The 22,414-nt window shown below is 41.1% G+C and overlaps 1 protein-coding gene across 1 annotated transcript in view; it reads right to left on the bottom strand.

Moving 5' to 3' along the window:
- Positions 1 to 4,658: 4,658 nt before the first annotated feature.
- Positions 4,659 to 22,414, bottom strand: part of ELP4 (elongator acetyltransferase complex subunit 4) — a 262,363-nt gene continuing 244,607 nt past the window's right edge. The window contains exon 10 of the mRNA XM_038764775.1: positions 4,659 to 5,038. Coding sequence (XP_038620703.1) covers positions 4,910 to 5,038 — 129 coding nt within the window. The 3' untranslated portion in view covers positions 4,659 to 4,909. The remainder of the gene's footprint in view (positions 5,039 to 22,414) is intronic.

Raw genomic sequence — 22,414 nt, 5'->3', positions numbered from 1 at the left:
GCCCCACGTGGGACAACCTTATTACCTTGTATCTACCGCAGCGTTTAGAACAGAGCTTGGCACGTAGTAAATGCTTAAGAAATACCATAATTATTAAGGTCATTATTTTTTTTACACACATACACACCCACACACACCCACACCCCCTCCCCCCCTCCCGCTTCCTTCCTTCCAAAGCAAGCAGCATGGCCTAGACTGTGAGCCCACTGTTGGGTAGGGTCCGTCTCTATCTGTTGCCAACTTGTACTTCCCAAGCGCTTAGTACAGTGCTCTGCACGCAGTAAGCGCTCAATAAATACGATTGAATGAATGAAAAAGCGCAGGCCTGAGAGTCAGATGTCGTGAGTTCGAATCCCAACTCTGCCACGTCCGCTGTGTGACCTTGGGCAAGTCACTTAACTTCACTGCCTCTCAGTGATGTCATCTGAAAATGGGGATCGAACTGTGAACCCCATGAGGGACAAGGACTGTGTCTAACTTGATTAACGTGTATCTACCCCAGTGCTTATAACAGTGCTTGGCACATAGTAAGCACTTAACAAATACCACAGTTATTATTATTATTATTCCTTCTCTGCCCCCTCTAGCAGCCTGACCCCCCTCCACCCCATTCTGACCTCCCTTTACTGTGCCCCACGATGGGCTGTAGGCCCTGCCTGCGCAGGGGCAAGAAAGGGGCAATTTTGGGGCAGATGATGGGGGGTCCCGGTTCCAGACCAGCATCCTCACCTTGGGACCCCCTGGTAAACGGGTCCTGGGTGGGCTCAGCTGGGCCCCCAACTTGGTTTTTCCCTACTGTCCAAGGCAGCGCTGCAGACGGATGCCGTATGACCTTGGACAAGTCACTTCACTTCTCCGGGCCTCAGTTTCCTCATCTGGAAAATGGGGATTGAGACCGGGAGCCCCACGTGGAACAGGGACTGGGTCCAACCCGATTTGCTTGGATAATAATAATAGTGGTATTTGTTAATCAATCAATCAATCATATTTATTGAGCACTTACTGTGTGCAGAGCACTGGACTAAGCGCTTGGGAAGTACAAGTTGGCAACATATAGAGACAGTCCCTACCCAACAGTGGGCTCACAGTCTAGAAGGGGGAGACAGAGAACAAAACCAAACATACTAACAAAATAAAATAAATAGAATAGATATGTACAAGTAAAATAAATAGAGTAATAAATATGAACAAACATATATACATATATACAGGTGCTGTGGGGAAGGGAAGGAGGTAAGACGGGGGGATGGAGAGGGGGGTGAGGGGAAGAGGAAGGAGGGGGCTCAGTCTGGGAATAAGCGCTTACTATATGACAAGTACTGTTTTAAGCGCTGAGATAGATTCAAAGTTATCATATTGTCCCACGTGGGGCTCACAGTCTTAATCCCCATTTTACAGATGAGGGAACAGGCACAGAGAACTTAAGTGACTTACCCAAAGTCACACAGCTGACAAGTGGATCCACCCCAGTGCTCAATACAGTGCCTAGCACATAGCGTGGCACAGTGGAAAGAGCGGGGGCTTGGGAGTCGGAGGTCGTGGGTTCTAATCCCGGCTCCGCCACTGATCAGCTGTGTGACTTTGGGCAAGTCACTTGACTTCTCTGTGCCTCAGTTACCTCATCTGTCAAATGGGGATGAAGACTGTGAACCCCACGTGGGACAACCTGGTTACCTTGTATCTACCACAGCGCTTAGAACAGTGTTCGGCACATAACACTTAACAAATGCCATTATTATTATTAAGTCACTTAACTTCTCTGTGCGGGAGCCCCACGTGGGACAACCTGATTACCTTGTATCTACCCCAGCGCTTAGAATGGTGCTTGGCACATAGTAAGCGCTTAACAAATACCATTATTATTAACAAATGCTATTATTATTATTATTCCTCGTCCGGCCTGCCTTTCGGTGGCACTTCTCTCTTCATCCTGCCTAGCTGAGGGAAGGGATCATCAGGCCCAAGGGCCCTCAGCGGCTCGACTTAAGTGCGAGCAGCCCTTGGGAGAGGGATTTCTTTAACCTGGAGCTGGGAAAGCAGAATACAGTTGGGATGCGGAAGCCGCATCCAACCTGGGATGGGCCCTCGGCACTATTTTTGTGGGCGCAGGAAAGTGGGTCGTTCTCTTTTGAAATTTAGGGGCGGCCAGGGAATCGAGGAAAGCTGTCTGCTCCTTCTTGAAATGACGGCAGTCGGTCCAGGCCCAAATTTGAGGTCCCCAAGAGAGAGGCTGGGGCGCGGGAGGAAATTTTGGAGGGAGCCTGGAGCCCCAGACTGCTGGAGCCCAAAGCTCTCCTCTCTTTCCCTCCCTCCCCATCCACCCCCCGCAGCCTGCAACAATCAAAATATTGACCTGAAATTAAAGAGAAGCAAATCTAGTGGAAGAAATGAATATTGTGTACAGGATTTTGAAGCTCATACAGAAACGCTAAAAAGGTATAAGGAAATTTCATGTCAGGCTCCGTAAAGTATTATCCTTAAATATTTATACTTACTACACGTAGAAAAAGGGGGGAGGTCAGTTGGGGTTTCACGATTGCTCCAGGGAGGGTAGGACGGAAGGCCTCGATTTTTAATGGGACAAAATACATGATTAAACCGTAACCACTGCTGAGACTGTTAGGGAAGGGAAATTTTACATGGTATTTTCTTTTTGATTTTTTGTCCTTCGTGGATCAATGGCTTATGTCCCTTCGGAAACTCTTACTTAAAAATACATGGCCTGAGGAATTAGAACAAGCACTTCTTGACCCGATTTCAGAATTTCCCCATACTTTTATTGCACAAGATGAAATTTCCCTGAGATTGGAAGGATTTTTTTTTTCTTTCTTTTTTGGGGGGTGGGGCAGGGGGGAACCTTATCTACATACTCACTATCTAAAGTATTTAATCTACTGTATTTGCTAATCACCTATTATCTAGTAATTGACCGTTAATTCTATAGACTCCCTAGCCAAAATAGTAGATCAAAGACCTATTAAGTATTTTGACAAGCAATTTACATATTTGATGACCTCACACTTCCTTTTCAGCGTGAAGTACTATGTATAATCGTTCTCTGCCCTTAATACAAGGGGAATAGGGAGAAGATGGTTAAGTTTATTATAAATAATTATCTGAATACATATGTTCATTTAAATATATTCAAATTGTTTAGGATATTTTCAAAGGATCCAGTGAAGCTTTTGTTGAGAGTGTTTCCTCAGGGATATTAAATGCAAGAACAGAGCGAGTTGAAATTTTTAAAAATACCTTTACTTAAAAAACATACAAGTCTTTAAGTTTTAACTGACAGTTCAGGTCTAAAATTTAATTATGAAAAGAAATTGTGAAAGAATTTTGTGTCTTTAGAAATAAAAAATAAAAGGACAAACCAGACATTCTCCAAAAAATATAGAAGAGAAAAAATTGATTGTTACCCCTAATGAAATAGCAGATGACAAAATAGTAGTCTTTTTGATTTTGATCACAAAAAATAAACTGGTGGTGACAGGATATGATGGATAGATTTGACATCCTGGCAAATCACTGTCATTGATTCAATTATTCTAATTCAGAATAAAAGCTGTATACAGTATGTGTTTATGCTACAGTGGATTTTTTTAAGTGATTGACATTCATCATATTAGTTAGACAGTTTTAAAAGCTAAGTCTTTGTTTCACACAGTGTTGTAAAGAACAAATAAAGTAAAATTAGGATTATATAAAGAGCAAACCGCTTAACATTTCAGGTTCAGCCACAGCAAAATCCACTATTAACACTCTGTATATGAAAATACGTCTTGGAAAATCACTTCATTGTAATGTGGTTGTTTAAGCCCAGTTACAATTTTAACTACGAGCTCCGTAGACATCTTTTCCAGTGTCACAAGGGCCCACAGAATTACTATAAATCTTTGAAATCACACTTTACCAAGTTTTTACACGTATGTTTCCTTACTTGTGTGGGCAGTTATTTATGTACACAACCAATGTTCCCACGTCGGACAAGGGGCTTATATAACTAAAGGAAGATCTGAGCTAGTTTTATTTTTCCATACTCTCTTAGACCCTGCATTCTGTGACACTTTTCCAACTAAGCTCCAATGCACTTTTCCGGTATCCTAGCATTAATGTAGCTGTCAGTTTGAATTTCAATCTCGAATTATGTCTGTTGACATAATTTCATAGTGCTGACTTCAATTGTTTAGGATTACTGTTTTGAACTACATAGGCCATCAATTCTTTTTTTTTTCTTCTGTGTTTAGTAAATTTGTATCCATCAAATGCTTTTTAATACATTTATTAACCAATAAGACAAACTAATTATCTTTAAAAGAGTCTCCCCGCAGAACATATTTTATCTTCATCCATTTAATCATTTACATAATAGTATGTGAATGAAATGTGAATACACTTTAATATATTCTTTATACACTTGCATCTGGCTTAAACCATACCATTTTCAGAGAGAAACTGGATTTTTTAGAACTGAGGATAATTAAGTTTCTCAGCTCCTATTAAAATACACGTAATGACTTCTTGAATTCATCAGCCTCTTATATACTAGATGCTTTTCTTGCATCTTGAATTTATATTAACTGAATTTCTTACCCTTTCATTCGGTGGCAGCGTGACTTTGAAAAAACACGGCATTCTTGCTTATTAGAAGGCACAGACACTTTCTGGAGCTTGTTTTATTAAAAATTCAACAATCCAGTTCAAATCATAAACTGTCCCCAAATGGAGGCATAACACAAGTTTAAACCTGCAACATTTCCAATGGAAAACATAAAGAATGAGACATCATTTTGCGATACGTGTTTTTAAGGATTGCTGGGTCAGATCATGAAGAAAAATATTTACACATGCCATTATCAGCCATAATTAGGGGGTCAGAATCCTCAGGGAAACGGCTAAGGAGGAATCACTAGAAGTCCAGGTGCTTCTTGCCTGTGGTCATAGCACCACATCCTGAGCTTGGTTTGGCAGATTCTGCCAGATCGCGTTTGCTTGAGCGGCTCACTGTGTCTGACAAGTCTGGAGGCAAATGCAGTCGCTATGGCAGAAGATTGCAAAAAAAATGGGGAGAAAAAAGGGGAAAAAAAAGGACGTTAATTTCGTTTCAGCTGGGATTCGTCAGTACGCAATACCTGCGCTCTGGTGATCATCATTTAATCTTGCATATGAAACTAAAACAGTTCTTCAGACTATAAGTATATCATAATATTGCACATAGGGCAGGGATTCCAAAAAGCGGGCCAGAAAATCTTTGAAAAGAAGATCCCAGAGCCAAAATCTAAAGTTATTCCAAATGATATAATTAACCCACAAGATAACATGCACATATACCGACATACATTTAGTTAGGCATAACTGAAATATTACTCGAGGAATAATTAAAAATAATTACCACATTTGCAAAATGCCATTTCAAATCTCCCTCTGGCTTTAGAGATTAGGAGCGAAGGAAAATCTATCCCCCCACCAAAAAAACCCTCTTTTAACTTGTAGGAAGTTATGACTGTGGTATTCATTCAGTAGAGAAGTACACAGTTATAACGGTCACTCAGCATTTTTCTATTAGAAAGACCATCTTTTTCATACTACTGGTAAAGCAAATGCTAACCCAATTAACTTTAGACTGTGGGCAGGAAACAAGTCTACCAACTCTGCTATATTGTACTCCCCAAAGTACTCAATACAGTGTTCTGAGCGCCAATAACTATGATTGATTGATTGATTTCACATCTTGAAGGATCTACTCAGCCTCTACTGTATTGTACTCTTCCCAAATTGTATTGTACAATTGTACAATGCTGTACTCTACTGTACTGTGTGCTTTGCACACAGTAGGTGCTCCAAAAATACCATTAGTTGATTGGTTGATTGAGCCTGCCACTTCATTGAGTATTTTGAGTGTGCGTGTCCAAAGAACAGCTATAAATTTAAAAGTCACTGGAAAGGTTTATTCCTCCTTGTTTTTGACTTTTTGATTTAGAATATGAAAACCATCTAGGAATAGGGAACTTCCTGTTGCACTTGAAAGGGATAAAATATTTGATCAATAAATGCAATAATGTGTATACAGCTATAATTCTATTTATTCTGATGGTATTGACACCCGTCTACTTGTTTTATTTTGTTGTCTGTCTCCCCCTTCTAGACTGTGAGCCCATTGTTGGGTAGGGACCATCTCTATATGTTGCCGATTTGTACTTCCCAAGCGCTTAGTCCATCGCTCTGCACACACTAGCGCTCAATAAATATGATTGAATGAATGAATGAATGAAAGAAGGTAATCCTCTTTACTAGATTCATAAAAGAAGCACCAGGTGAAAAACACAAAGCCCAAAAATAAGAATATGAGCACCTCTCTGCGCCCTAACCTCACCCACAGCTTTGGAGTCCTTTGATTCTGCATGTGGGCAGGTATTGAGCTGGGTGGGACCTTCCTGAAAATTGGTACCTTATTTTGATGTTCCTTAGGGGAAATGGCTAGAAAAGCATTCTTAACTGGCATGGGGGAAAAGGGAAACTGAGACCTTCCACTTTTTACCATTAAAACTTTGCCTATTCATTCAATCATATTTACTGAGCGCTACTGTGTGCAAAGCACTGTACTAAGTGCTTGGGAAGTACAAGTTGGCAACATATAGAGACGGTCCCTACCCAACAGCGGGCTCACAGTCTAGAAGACTATGCCTATGTGTATGTACGTGTGTACATAAGTTCTCTTGGGAAGTAAAACATTTGACATCGGAAGTAAAATTAGTCAATTGTCAGAGAATTGGGTAAATTTTATTTGCAAATCAAAACACCCTGGTTAAAAAGAGGTACTGAACGATCAATGTCATTGCCTAAAAAAAAACCTCACCGTGCAAAAATTGAGACAGATTTGTTAGCCAAGAGTACCTTATATGAAAAATATTTTTCTTTTCATATTTTTATGAAAAAACATTTTCTTCCCCTAGCACCTTTTGTAGTAGAGTTACTCCAACATCCCCAGCTCTCCTTAAACGCAAGGGTTACATTCCTGACAAATGCAACATTAAGGGGTTCACATGGGTTAGTAATAATAATGTTGGTAATTTGTTAAGCGCTTACAATGAGCCAAGCACTGTTCTAAGCGCTGGGGGAGATACAAGAAAATCTGGTTGTCCCATGTGGGGCTCCCAGTCTTCATCCCCATTTTACAGATGTGGTAACTGAGGCTTGGAGAAGTGAAGTGACTTGCCCAAGGTCACACAACAGACAAGTGGCAGAGCCTGGATTAGAATCCGTGAACTCTGGCTCCCAAGCCCGGGCTCTTTCCATTAAGCCACGCTGCTTCTCACAGGCCTTACCTTGCTTGATTCTGTATCCATAAACACAACCATTTCTTCTGATATTACACTACCCTCTAGAATTCAGATAGCGGATGTGGGAAAAAACTTCCCCTAATTCCCCAACAGCATTATATCAAGAATTACTAGTGAAAACACACATTACGAGAGCCTAAAGTTACTGCTGTAAATCCATTCACATGCATGCAGGGTATTCGTCCCTAAAATTTCTACTTTCCCTTTACTACTGGGTTGTGCGTGTGTGAGCCAGCTGGCTGTCAGCCTCAACAGCAGAAATAGTTCAGTTCAGTGTCAGTGGTGATACTGTCTGGACGTAGATGGTGAGGATGCATGGGAATCTTTCAGGTGAAAGCCCTGGTGAAACATAAAACGTTGTTGGCATGCAAGTTCTGTGCAAGCAACGTTTTGGAATAGGTGAGTAAACTGTTTTGCAGAATAATATCCTATTGCTATGAAAATATCTTGGTGTGTTTCTGCCCCTTTGTGAAAAATTCTGCAGACAATCCTCTAGAAGACTGTAAATTCTACGTGTGATTTTTCTGTTCTAGTTGATTTTGACAAGAACAGGCATCTTCCATATGCACAAACAACCAAATGATTCCCTTTGTTCTTAATTCTAATCTTCGTGTTTCCCCATGTGCACAGAACTACTAGCGATGCCAATGGGATATTAATTCAGTAAGAAGCAGAATATTTGATTCAAGATATGCCAGGTGTTATAGAGAAGGTTTCTGACTTGAGATTTATAAATCATTTACATGAGCTATCTGACAGTATGAATGCCCAATATATGTATATTCACTATACTCCGGATCTTTCTTCTATGATAGCAAACTGTGGAAATTACTTGTGATTACAGAGACAACCCGATGAAAAAAGTGCTGTAAAATACCACAGCAATATTTTAAAATTAAGATTGCAGTGGCACTGTACTTCACAAACTATTAGAACTTGAGTTCCTAATGGAATAGTTTAAACATTAACTCACACATTTCATAAAAACAAGGGACTTTGTGACAATTCCCAATTAATCCTGTTTGTGTGTTTTTTTTTCTCTCAGCAACTCTGGGAGATGGCGGGGATTAGAGGGCAAGAGACTATTTTCCTCATATTTCAGGGAGGCAATCTGAGTCCAGACTGAGCTTAACCAGCTAGAATCCAAAGTATTTCCAATTCCGCCTCTTTGTGTTTTAAAGTCAATGTGGATTTTTGGGGGGGAAGAAGAGAGAGGGACGGAAATTTCAGTTGGTGTGAGGGAGAGAGACCTGACACTTTTAGTTTTTAACTATTAAAACCTTCTTCAAGGCTGTCACTGTTTCAGCTGTAGCAAAGAGAAATGCATAGTTTACACAGACACAAAACACCGCTTACCCTCTATGGGCCTCAGTTTCCTCACCTGTAAACTGGGGATAATAATAAACAGCATGCCACAGTAGATACAGCACGGGCTTGGGAGGCAGCAGGTTATGGGTTCTAATTCCGCTCCGCCACTTGTCTGCTCTGTGACCTTGGGCAAGTCACTTAACTTCTCTGTGTCTCAGTCTCTGTAAAATGTGGATTGAGACTGTGAGCCCCACGTGGGACAGGGACTGTGTCCAACCCAACTTCCTCATTTCCAGATAGAGGCTTAACCTGCTCCCATGGACAGCCTCTTTTGGGAGGCAAGTGCTCGTGCTATTCTCATCCTGAAAGGCCCTGTGTGACTTGGGTGCCTACATGAGACAATGAAGGAGGAGTGAAGTTTGGTGGAATTGCTAAAGGACACTGGCCTTTAGACTGTGAGCCCACTGTTGGGTAGGGACTGTCTCTATATGTTGCCAATTTGTACTTCCCAAGCGCTTAGTACAGTGCTCTGCACATAGTAAGCGCTCAATAAATACGATTGATGATGATGATGATGGCCAGTCTTACTGTTAGCTGGTACGACATGTCTGCACAATGCAGAGTCTTGGGGTTGAGCACAGGGGAGGGGAATCTACCTCATCTAACTCAGTCCAGGAGACTCCTCTTTCTCCAGAGTTATAAACTCTCCCAAACTGTGGGTGAGGAGGAAGGGCTCATTATCTTATTTCTCCTTGAAAGCCACGACTAGTTTTACATGGAATTGGGCAACAAGGCTTATATCAATCAATCAATCAATCAATCAATGCTATTTATTGAGCACTTATTGTGTGCAGAGCACTGCACTAAGTGCTTGGCAAAATTCAGTATAATAGAGTTGGTAGAAGAGATCCCTGCCCATAAGGAGTCTACAGAGGGAGACAGACATTGAACTAACTAATAAGAGAATTGAAGAAGCAGCATGGTGTAGTGGACAGAGCATAGACCTGGTTTTAATCTTGGCTCCACCACTTGTCTTCTATGTGACCTTGGGCAAGTTACTGCACTTCTCTGGCCCTCAGTTCCCTCATCTGTAAAATGGGGATTGAGGCTGTGAGCCCCACCTGGGACAGGGACTGTGTCCAACCCCATTTGCTTGTATCCACCCCAGCACTAAGTACAGTGCCTGGCACATGGTGAATGCTTACCAAATACCATTATTATTATTATTATTATTAATGACACGACTTTAGAGCAAGATCAGGGCACACAGAGCCATAGAAAGAGAGATAAAGGATGAGGTATGAGTGTGAATTATACCAAGTTTTAAGGCTAGTTTAATCCATTTTTCCAAGAGCAAACCAAGTACAAGTTTAATTGTTTGAAAATCATCAGCAAATTATTTTTAACCCAAGACATCTAAATGGAGAGTGATAATCATTCAATCATATTTACTGAGGACTTACTGTGTGCAGGGCACTGTACTAAGCGCTTGGAAAGTACAATATAGCAATAAAGAGGGACAATCCCTGCCCAAAACAGGCTCAGAGTTCGTTTATCCTCTCTAGATATCATTTTGCGAGGAACATGTGGAACTTAGATCTAAATTATTATTTTGAAAACGTATTTGCTATATAAAGCTGTATATCACAATTTGTATACCTTCGAAAAAGGAAACATCCAGATTAAATTATATTGTACATCAAAGCACTCAGTAGAAATATATTTTCATTTTAAAAAATATCCTCTTTAAAAGCAGTATGGCCTAGTGGAAAGAGCAAGGGCCTGGTAGTCGGAGGACCTGGGTTCTAATCCCACCTCTGCCAATTGCTTGCTGTGTGACCTTGGGTAAATCACTTCACTTCTCTGTGACACAGTTCCCTTAACTGAAAAATGGGGATTAAATCCCTGTTCTCTCTCCTGCTTAGACCCTGAGCCCCATGCGGGACAGGGCCCGTGTAGGAACAAATTAACTTGTACGTACTCCAGCTCTTAGAACAGTTTGTAACACTTATTAAGCGCTTAACAGATACCGTAAAAAAATGTACATATGTCAAAACTCCGAAGCCCTCCTCCCAATGCAAGACCATGTAATAATAATAATAGTGATATTAATAATTGTGGTATTTGTTAAATGCTTACTATATCAATCAATCAATCAATCAATCAATCAATCAATCATATTTATTGAGCCCTTACTATGTGCAGAGCACTGTACTAAGCGCTTGGGAAGTACAAATTGGCAACACATAGAGACAGTCCCTACCCAACAGTGGGCTCACAGTCTAAAAGGGGGAGACAGAGAACAGAACCAAACATACCAACAAAATAAAATAAATAGGACAGAAATGTACAAGTAAAATAAATAAATAAATAAATAAATAGAGTAATAAATATGTACAACCATATATACATATATACAGGTGCTGTGGGGAAGGGAAGGAGGTAAGATGGGGGGAAGGAGGTAAGATGGGGGGATGCCATCTATATGCCAACTATATGCCAGGCACTTTATTAAGTAATGGGGTACATACGAGGTAATTGGATTGGACACAGTCCCTTGTCCCACATGGGGCTCACAGTCTTAATCCTCATGTTACAGATGAGGTAACTGAGGTACAGAGAAGTTAAGTGACTTGCCCAAGGTCACACAGCACGGGATTAGAACCTAGCGCCCGTGCTCTATCCACTAGGTCATGCCGCTTCCCTGTCTATTATTCAGATGCAAGGGTGGGACAAATTAGGCTAAAGCACTATTCCCTCAAGGTTCTGCTTTATAAATGAATACCGCTTTGCTCAAATTTCTTACAGTTCCAAGTACCGTGTTTCTTTCTGCTTCTTCTCTGCAAAAATGGGTGCCTGGCCAGTTGACTTCTGAACCCAACGATGACAATCAGAGGGTGGTGAGAATGGGGACAGGGCTGGGAGTTGGGGAGGTGAGACCCCTCTAGCATGTTGGTCCTGGGGTTGGAAAGCTTTGAACGGCTGTTGGATGGTGGCCAGGGCAGGAGCACCCTTCATAAATAATAATAATAATAATGTTGGCATTTGTTAAGCGCTTATTATGTGCAAAGCACTGTTCTAAGCGCTTGGGGGATACAAAGTGATCAGGTTGTCCCACGTGGGGCTCACAGTCTTAATCCCCATTTTACAGATGAGGTGACTGAGGCTCAGAGAAGTTAAGTGACTTGCCCAAGGTTACACAGCAGACATGTGGCAGAGCCGGGATTCGAACCCATGACCTCTGACTCCAAAGCCCACGCTCTTTCCACTGGGCCACGCTGCTTCTCTAAATCTCTCTCTCATCTTTATTACTCTATTTATTTATTTATTTATTTTACTTGTACATATCCATCCTATTTATTTTATTTTGTTAGTATGTTTGGTTTTGTTCTCTGTCTCCCCCTTTTAGACTGTGAGCCCACTGTTGGGTAGGGACTGTCTCTATATGTTGCCAATTTGTACTTCCCAAGCGCTTAGTACAGTGCTCTGCACATAGTAAGCGCTCAATAAATACGATTGATGATGATGATGATGATGATCTGATGTTTTCCTAGCCTAAGGGCTTGCTCTCCTGCTGGAAGTGTTAACTGGGTATTTTTCACCTTCCCCATTATCAGTGACAAGAGAATTCTGTTCCTACTGAATGAAAGTCCTCCAGGTACTGGGTCCGCCTCAACAAAATCAAAAGCCAAAAGCTGCTCTGTACCCAAAACTTCATGCTTTTCAGAGAATTTCCATATTCTGAAGATGAATCTCTCTAGCTTTGAGCTGATCCTTATGTCAAAAGGGTTAAGAGACTGGAGCCAGAATAGGAACTTTGACTTTCTGGATCAATGTGTGTAATCCTGGTTGCTGGTGGGACTTTCCAGAACTAGGTTTCTACCCAATATGGTCAGATTTTAAACCCCAAATGGGGTCTAATTTGCTGGATTCAAAGCTAAAACTAGTCTAGGGACTGTCATATTCATGGAACATAGCTGAGGGTCAAAGTTTTCATTTGGCTCTTCTGGATTTCTTTGCAATAAGAGAGAATCCCAGGGATCTGGAGAGCTCCCATGTAAAAATGCTCCAGTGTGCAATTACTCCGTCAATTATAACTGACAATCACTGACTCGTCTCCAGAGCCACTTCTGATAGGTGATGGTGAGTAACTCACTTGTCTAAACCAAAGAAAAAAAAAAAGTGTTTTTTGGGGAGATGTGGATAGCCAAACCATTGTCTTTTTGAGTTGGGGATCCCAAATGTGGAGGAGGTAAACTGTAAATTTCTCTGTAAAACAGAATATGGGGTATCTTTGGTACTTCAGTAAAAAAAAAAGCCAAATCTTTCCAGTAAATCAAGTGTTTAAGATCCATCTACTTGGCACTTAGTTGTTACAACGTCAAATTTTAACATGGTTTCACTAAAATTTCTGCAATGTTTTGACAAAATACATCCTTTGAGGCCATTATGGTATAGAAGTTGGAATTCACTGCATTTTCACATCGTGGGAGCCATTTAATTTTATTTATCTAGGATAATCAACCAATCAATCGTATTTATTAAGCGCTTACTGTGTGCAGAGCACTGTACTAAGCGCTTGGGAAGTACAAGTTGGCAACATATAGAGACAGTCCCTACCCAACAGTGGGCTCACAGTCTAAAAGGGGGAGACAGAGAACAAAACCAAACATACTAACAAAATAAAATAAATAGAATAGATATGTACAAGTAAAATAGAGTAATAAATACGTACAAACATATACATATATGTATATATGTAAGAAACATCATCTCACTTTATAAGCATATATAGTGATAACAACTCACGCAATATCACTACAAACAAAATAGAAACCTTCACAAATACCACAGACACTAGGAACCTCATCAAATTAAGATCAGTTAAGAGCAACTGGTAGTTCCTATTTGGTTTTGAATGATCAAAGATTAGCTTTTACTATAGTATCAGGGAGGACAAAAATGCTCTCTGCAATTCTTACAAAGTTGTGGTATCACATGTTTTATTTTCAATTTAGACATTCCTTGGCATTGAAATATTTCTGGAAAATGATCTGTGAGGGGAAATGGATCAGGGGAATTAAGTTCCACTGATTGGTTCTACTAGGCAGGGCCATCCCAATACAGCAAAAATATCTTGCTAGGAGAAACTCCCCTTTTCCCTTTTCCCTTATTTTGGCTTCTACAACTTGACTGCAATCAATTAAAACAAACTGAAGCACACAATCCACCCACTTTGGGGGAATCTGTGGTTATTCTACTTGCTTGTATAATTACGGTACTTATTAAGTGCTTACTAGGTGCCAGGCACTACACTAAGCACTGGGGTGGACCCAAGCAAATTGGGTTGGACATGGTCCCTGTCCCACATGGGGCTCACAGTCTCAATCCCCAATTTACAGATGAGGTAACTGAGGCCCAGAGAAGTGAAGTGAGTTGCCCAAAGTCACATAGCAGATAAATGGCAGAGCTGGGATTAGAAACCATGACCTCATGACTTCCATGACTCCCTACGCCATACTACTTTTATCTACTCCAGTGCTTAGTAAGTGCTTAATAAATACCATTTAAAAAAAAAAGTGAGGTTTTCACCTCTCACTTCTCCCCTAATATCTCCTTCTCCCTTTCAGGACAATATGCAGAGCTTCCTTGAGCTGGCCTAGCTCTAGGCTTTTCCTCTTCCACATATTGAAGCAGGTGCACCAGCTCTTCTACCAGATTAAAAGTTAATGTGAATTTGAACTATGCCAATTGATTTTAATCCTTACCGTACCAATGCCACCATGGCAAAACTCCAAACAGTGGTTTACTGTGTATTGATAATGACCGGAATACACCATCTTGGCCAAAATTTCTGGGTTTACACACATGTTTTTCTTAACTCACAAAATGCTCAAATTCACTAGTGTCCAGGAGATGATGCATCGGCTGTAATGCACCTCAGCATCCTAAAGTGCCGTGAATCATAGTTCCAACTTTCAAAAGCATTTTCACTTGCCCACCACACACAACACTAAGGTCTTTATATAATCATAAATGGGCAATGATCATCATAAAGATGGTATTTATTAAGCATTTTCTACGTGCCAGGCACTGGGACAAATACTAGATAATCGGATTGGACACAGTCCCTGACCTATCTGGGGCTTACTATGTAAAGGGCAGGATTATAATACAAGTTCTTTCGTAAAGCAAATTTATCAATCAATTGTATTTATCGAGAGCTCACTGTCTGCAGAGCACTGTATTAAGTATTTGGGAAAATACAATGCAAAAATCTATCTGTCATACAATAGGCTAACTTTGCTCAGAAGTCTTTTTACGCTGCAGAATACGTACAGCAGTTACCATCAGTAATTACAGGCAACCAAAAGGATGAGCATTTTTTTTGTCAAAGAATTGTTGGCAAGCAAATGCCCACTGATTTTATCTTCCCCAGGCAGTTGTGTTTCTTCCTTCCTTAAATGCCATTCCATCAAGATAAAAATGACACTCAAAAATTATTTTCTCATGTTACCCTAAACACTTTAGATTATTAAAACTAAAGCAGTTTAACAAATCTAATTTACTTTTCACCTTTTATGCTGTATTTCTGTCTTAGATCCTGAGACTACCCTGATCATTTTCACTTCCTGGTTCCCACGCACTAGAACAATGCCGTGGTGTTTAGGTTTCCAATATTGCTTAGAAATGCTTAAATTATGAAGAGTAATTCTTCAGTGTTGCATGGTGGAGAGCAGGCTTAGGTAGATGCACAGGAGGGGCGACTCCCTCTTCTCCATGCTTACTGGCTACTTTACATAGGGGCTGACCAACGTGGGCATGGCAGGGATGGGCTTGGAGAGGGGAAAAAATGGGGTTTAGGAAAAGTAAGAGTTATTGGCTGTATGCAGTATTAATGTCAGCATCACTGAACTTCAGTGACAACTGATGGAGAAGTTGAAGCAAGCTCACTTTAAGTAGCGAGTCAACTTTCCATCAGCTAGCCGAACGACCTCCTTACTAGCCACAGCCTCATTCTTTCAATCATATTTATTGAGCTCTTACTGTGTGCAGAGCGCTATACTAAGCGTTTGGAGAGTACAAGTTAACAATAAGCAGACACATCCCCTGCCCACAACAAGCTCACAGTCTAGAGGGAGCTTACAGTCTAGTGCTCAGTGACATTGCCCCGCCTTATCCTGCTGTTGATAAGCTTCTGCAGCCCTGGATAAAGTAGTTCTGGACTTCACAAACCCACCAACTCCATGGGGGCAAAGGGAGCAATTGCCCCCAGGGAAAGGGACCAAGGAATGAAGTCAGAAACTACATCCCTAAAACTTTTGGGGCAGGGCAGGCAGTTTCAGCCCCCTTGGAGAGGGAAAGGGAGCTGTCTCCAACCCAGCGGGACACAGACTTTCGAAATGCATTTTAGCCAATCCACCATTTTTCTGATCACTACCAGAGCTGGAATTTTCTTTGCTGGCCTGCCTCTCATCCCACCTGGGCACAAAGAACTGACGTACCTTTAAGGTGGAAAATCAACCTTGACATTTATAGCTTCAAAGGAAGATGTCACTTCTAGAGTTAGGGTTCCATGGCTGCCTTCTAGAATCTGCTTCCTTTAGGATTTGGGTGGATGAAATCCCCTCCACCTTTTACTACAGTACAAGCCTTTGGGCTTCCCCTAGGCCTCTCAAGAACTATTGAAAAGCAGAGATTTTAGTTAATGAAGGTAGGGCTGTTCTGCAGTTAGAGAGAGCGAGAAAGAAAAACTCAAAGCATGTCTGCTCATACCTTTGACAGCTCTCACTAATAAGCCCAATGTCACTGCCACCTGTCACCCATGTGAGCCATTATTTTATTTTTTTAACTCTCCTCCAACCTCTATCCCTACTTGCCGTACCTTCCTTTAAACTTCTGTCCAGGGTTATCAGGGCCTGGGACTAGCCTGGCTGACAGGGTCTGAGGTTTCTGGGAATCAGCATGGTGCCTCAAGGAGTGGCATACACTGTAAACCCCCTGTGAGCAGGGAACGTGTCTATCAACTGTTAAACTGTACTCTCCCAGTACTTAGTACAGTGCTCTGCACACTGTAAGTGCTCAGAAGATACTACTGATTGATAGAAAGTGAGGGCAGTGGAGACAAAGGAGGGGAGATGGAAAGAGTGGAGGAATAGAGAAAAACAAAGTGACAGGCAGCAGCAGCAGTAGGGAGTTTTCTGGTGTGCTTGCTAGTGACAGCTAGTGATGATGCTTAACCCTCTCTGAGCCCAATTATCCCATCTGAGGCTCAGCAAATCGGCAGTCAGAAACCTACAGAGTACAGTACTCTCCAGGTGGACACTTGAGATTTGGGTCTCCTGAACCGAAGGATTACATCCTATGAGGTGGAGAATGGGGGTGGGAAAGTGGATACACATTCCCATCAGTTCTTCTGGGGAGGAAGGGAGGCAGCAGTTCCTTCTGTAAATGAGTTAGAGAGGCATTCTAGGAGGCACATTTGGGGCTGTTTCCACCTGGGTGGTGGGCTGACATTTGCTTCCAGGGGAGGAAGGAAGCTGTTTTTCCTTCCCTATTTCTGTGCCCCCTAGGCCAGAGAGAATCCAGCTCATTTTGTTTCTCCCAATGGGATTATCCAGAGACAAACCATGAGATGAGTGATGAAGGAATTGAAAGCTCCTTCTCATTCCTTACCAAGGCAAAAGAAATGATTCCTTCATGCATTCTTATAAGAGAGAGGTTCCCTTAGACTTATGAATCCTATATATACTTCTAAACATGCCTTATGATGAATTTATTGGATATAATTTTGATCCAGTGAAAAACCACTCCAAAGGTAATTTGGATATCCCGGTCCAATAAGGGACACTTTTCCGCCCCCAACTTGCCTTTTCTCCGAGCGAAGGGAAGCGATGAATGCATTATAACATGGCCCCCACCATGCCTGTGGTTTTCTGATCCTCCTCTATTGGTTAAGAGGGACTCCACCGGGCCCCCTCCGGCAGGACTCCTTTCCATTCATCGTTCTCTAATTGTGTAGCAGGGCCTCTCCCTTCTGGCAACCTTTCTGCTGGTCTCCAACTGCTGCTTAACCAAGTCTTGTATGCTGTGGGACACACAATGCCGGCAGGAGCATATAAGCTCCAGAGTGTGTGGAATTTGAATTAAGCTTCGGCAGGGCTAAAGGAAAGAGGATGCTTGAGATTCTAGGTCCTGCTGCTGTTGTTGCAAGACAGCCAAGGAAGACTGGGTTTTTTTTTTTTTCCAGGAAAGGAGATTTGGGGAAGAGCTTTCAGGTCCTTTTCCTTAAGAAGCCTGGTTTCTTCCTGGAAAAGGTGGGGCAGTTTTGTACTCTCCCTTATCCCAAGGCCAGGTCTCTTAAAGGAAGTGCTTTCAGATCCAGTTTCAGTCGCTCCAGGGAGGGCTTCAAGAAGTTTAGGTAACCGAAGAAAAAGTTGAAATTTTAGAAGTTTTAAAAGCTTTGGTGGACTCATCTGAATGTTGTGATTTAAAGTAACCTCAGAGGAAAAAAATGAAAACTTTAACATATGAATTTCCCTATAGTGCATGGAAAATGAACAGCCAGGACCTAATGAGAGTTCACCTTGTTCAAATCAGAAGTCAGAGTGATTTCAGTTTTTCCTACCCACAGCAGGAGAACCTGCCCTCAGAAGAGAGACCTTGCTGACTAACTACAGTAACAAGGAAATATTTGGTTGTTTAATAAACCTGGAAATCTCCCCACCACAGTAGTTCTGCCAGACATTACTCTACAAATTCACGTGTGGGAGAGGGTCCTAATTGATACACAGAGTCTAGATTCAATGAGTTTAATTTGGAGGCTGGGAACGGAAAGGAGAGAAGGATCTGAAATATGGTGATTTCCTACACTACTGAAACACAGAGGGCTCAACTGCTACTCCAGAATATATTTTTAAAATTCCATGGCATACTCAACTTCTGATCTAACCATCTCTCAGAAATTTCAAGGAGTTGTGAAGTTTTTATACTGGGTTTGCATTTTTGAGTACACTTCTTCCCTCCGCACAGTCACGTATTTATTTTGTTCCCTGCATGTGAACTATTGCTAGTTGTGATGGCTAATGTGTTTGCGTGCATAATCCCCTTCAATATATGCAGCCCATTGGCTCATAAAGCACGGCGGTACAGTGGAGGAAGTGCTGTGAGGAATGCCAGTTTAACCTCCCCCTTCCCCACCCTCCCCCCGACCAATCCTATCCAATATAAAACCCCCAACAAGTAGAGTTACTTTCAGACCCTTAAGGGTCTTCTAGTTCTTGACTATTAAGAGGGAATTTTTAATGGGGCCAAATGTAAGTGTTTACAAGGAGGAATTGTTTTATATTAGGAGCTGTCGTATGTTCAATAGTTCTATTTACTTTTTCAAGCAAGCCAGAATTAGAAAATTCCCATTGCTAGGCAGCCGGGCACATCTGTGAAGTATTTCTGGGCATTCAGAATTGAAGCATGTGCTGCCCAAAGGGAGGTTTCATTACAGTATGTTATTTAGTCCTCAAACCCCTTCCCCTCGAACTAGGGTAGTGCTTGTGCTACAGGAAATCATCCTTACTTTATGGGAAGCATATTTACATGACTGAAACACAACAATTAGCACATTTGTAAAGCTTCAGGGATAGGCACACTTTAATCATTTTTTAAGCAGAGCAATTTCCTGGAGCTTTTAATCTTATTTCACTCTGCTCTGCAAGCGCAGACAAGTTTTTCCTTACTACAGGTATTTGGCAAACCCACCTGGTAGGGCTGTGAAGGACTTTCTGACTTCATTCACTAAACTAACAGATGTGAAAAGAAGCACTATGATCTACAATATTCTGCATGAACTTGTGCAAAGAGAATTTGTCAGTCTATGTCTGGAATGACAAAATGCAAAGTGGCTATATCTGCATAAATTGAATCCACACTACCACACCATGGGAAAAATATCAGGCAGTGATTTTCTTTGCTCCTTACGGGCCAATGAAAGAAGAGTGTTAACACCTCAAGGCAGCTAATTCCGGGGGGGCCAAACTTGGGATATTAATTGACCAGATGCCAATCTCTAGACAGCAAGTACTGCATACCCACGCTCACCTACAGTGTCTTGGTTCCTATTCCTTGTGGTTTCCAGTTCTGTAAGGGTACTCAAAATAGTACCACCGACAATTTAACATTTCCTTAATGTTTCAGAAAAGGTTTCTTGACACAAACCCTGGTGCAAAGTAAATTTCAGAATTGCTGCTGATCTACACCATTAGAAGCCGTAAAGTGAAATGAAAAATTGTGCTCGTAGACCCACTGCCAGTCACAGTGTTTCCGTATGTATCGACTTACACACCCTACTATTTAAGCACTATCTCATATACCTATCTATTTCTCTTTCTTCTTTTTTGTGAATTATTTCAGTGTCTGCCTCCTCTGCTAGATTATAAAGTCCTTGAGAGCAGGCATCTTATCTATTAACTCGATTTTATTCTCCCAGCCTGTTGCAATACAAACAGCAGGGGCTCAATAAATACTATTCAGTTGTACTACTGATTGATTACTTCTGAAATACATAACAGTTCCTGGATAATACTGAATGTGTTATCCTTACTATTAAAATTACTTTAGGTCCAAGCACCACCTCTCTTCTCTATATACTGCGTCCTGTTTGCCCAGTTACTACTAACTTGAAAGGGGGCTGAAGGGAGCTGAGGGGTATTAAGTGGGAGGAAAGGAGAGGAATAGAGTCATGTTTTGGGAAGTGACAACGCAGATATCCACTCAATGCAAAGAGCACCAGTGAAAGGGCATGGTTTCAAGGAGCGGTCACAATAATTCAAGAATAACTGTTCTTTTTACGGGTCCTCACAGAAAATGCATAAATTGTGAATTACATAGCCATAGAGGGATTTACTGTTTAAGAAAACACGAAGGAAAATATACAAGCATACTTGAAAACTACACCAAAATGTTGAATTACCGAGGGCACAGAAGAGTACCTACATTTACTTGGGATGTTTCTTTGTCTTAATCAAATGCATGGATCTAAAGAAACAGCCTGGCAAGGGGGGGAAAAAAAGCCAGGGTTAGTTTCCATAAGGATCCTTTAAAAATATTTTCCATGGAAATTTTCCTATCTTTTCCCTGTTTTATACTTTGCGTGATTTTTACTTTTTTACATGTAGTCGTTTTTCACGTTTTCCACTTTACCCTTCTTTTTTTTAAAAATGGTATTTGTTAAGTGCTTACAATGTGCCAGGCACTATACTAAGCACTGGAGTAGATACAAGCTAATCAGGTTGGACACAGTCCACGTCCAGCATGGGGCTCACAAATCTTACCCCCATTTTATAAATGAGGCAACTGAGTCACAGAGAAGTGAAGTGGCTCGCCCAAGGTCACACAGCAGACGATCGGCAGAACCGGAATTATAACCCAGGTCCTTCTTACTCCCAGGTGAGTGCTCTATCCACTAAACCACATTGTTCCAATGAGGCCTTGAAAGACCTTAAATGTGGACAAGTGTCAATAGGCCAGTTCACTAAACTGGTTGAATGAGGCAAGATAACAGAGAATCCCGCCTGAGTCTCCACTGCAGCTGATGGAAAACATTTTAAAGAGACCACCGCGGGTTAACTGTCAGTCCAGCCAGGGTCTGCAGGAACTCAAATGATTTCTCAAACTATGAACATATGCTGGAACCGTCAGATTTTAAAATTCAAAAAGAAAAAATAAAGAGCTGGACAGCCAAATTTGGGGTAATGCTTGTAAATGTTCATTTTTGAAGAACTTGCAAGTCACCATAAACAGTCAGAGCAACTTTATCAAACTTCCTAATTGAAACCTTTTGAATGTAGCTAAAATTTCCCAAGTGTACAAGGCAAAAAGAAACATGAAACTTTAAAGAGAAATACAAGTCATGTTTTTTTTTTTCAATTTAATGGACTCTACTGATAGAGTGAAGTTTTCTGTTTTGATGAAACTTAGGCACCCCCCCCTCCCCCCGAAAAAAGGAAGATTTTCCTATCAAAATATTTAGGGCAATGTTCAATCTGTTCAAATTTTTTCCCTGTCATTACAGAACACATCACATTTCTATTCTTGCAAACATAAAATTTGACAAAATTGAAATAACTACATCCATACAAGTGGCCATTTGGCACCTTATGAAACCACCAAGTATTTGCACTAAAGAAAAAGACTAAATTTCAAAAGCTACTATTCATGCTATGGTGACATAACTAGCAGATATTTAATTAAAAAAAAATCATTATACACTTTTATAAAATTATATGAGTTTCAATACATGGTGTTTTTAAACTTGAATTGATCTCGTTGCACACACTCTAGAATTTATAACTAAATCTTAGAATCTTTTATTACACATCTTACAAGAGTTTGCTTTTTAATTTGAAACCCTGAGTCTAATGGAACGATAATGTAGGGTAAATGGAAATCCTGAGTAATAAATATCCAGAAAGCTAGACCTAAGAAAGCCAAAACGGACCATAGACTCCACATTCCTAAATTAGTCCAAAGAATTCCTAAGGGTATGCAAATGACACAACTCAAGTAATAAGCCTGCCCTAGAACTGTACTATAATCCTCACTCATTAAGAGTGCCTTCAGATAAATGCCATTTTCCTATACACCTTATAGGAAGTCCAGAGCAAGGACTCATGTTCATTAGCTTCCCCAAGCTAACCCACTGGGAAAACACGATGGTTCTCTTCATTATACCTGAATGATTTTTTAAAAATTTCAATTCTATTATTAGGGAG

The sequence above is a fragment of the Tachyglossus aculeatus genome, chromosome 22 (assembly GCF_015852505.1).
Source record: "Tachyglossus aculeatus isolate mTacAcu1 chromosome 22, mTacAcu1.pri, whole genome shotgun sequence".
Classification (NCBI taxonomy): Eukaryota; Metazoa; Chordata; class Mammalia; order Monotremata; family Tachyglossidae; genus Tachyglossus; species Tachyglossus aculeatus.
This window is presented reverse-complemented; position numbering and strand designations above follow the sequence as displayed.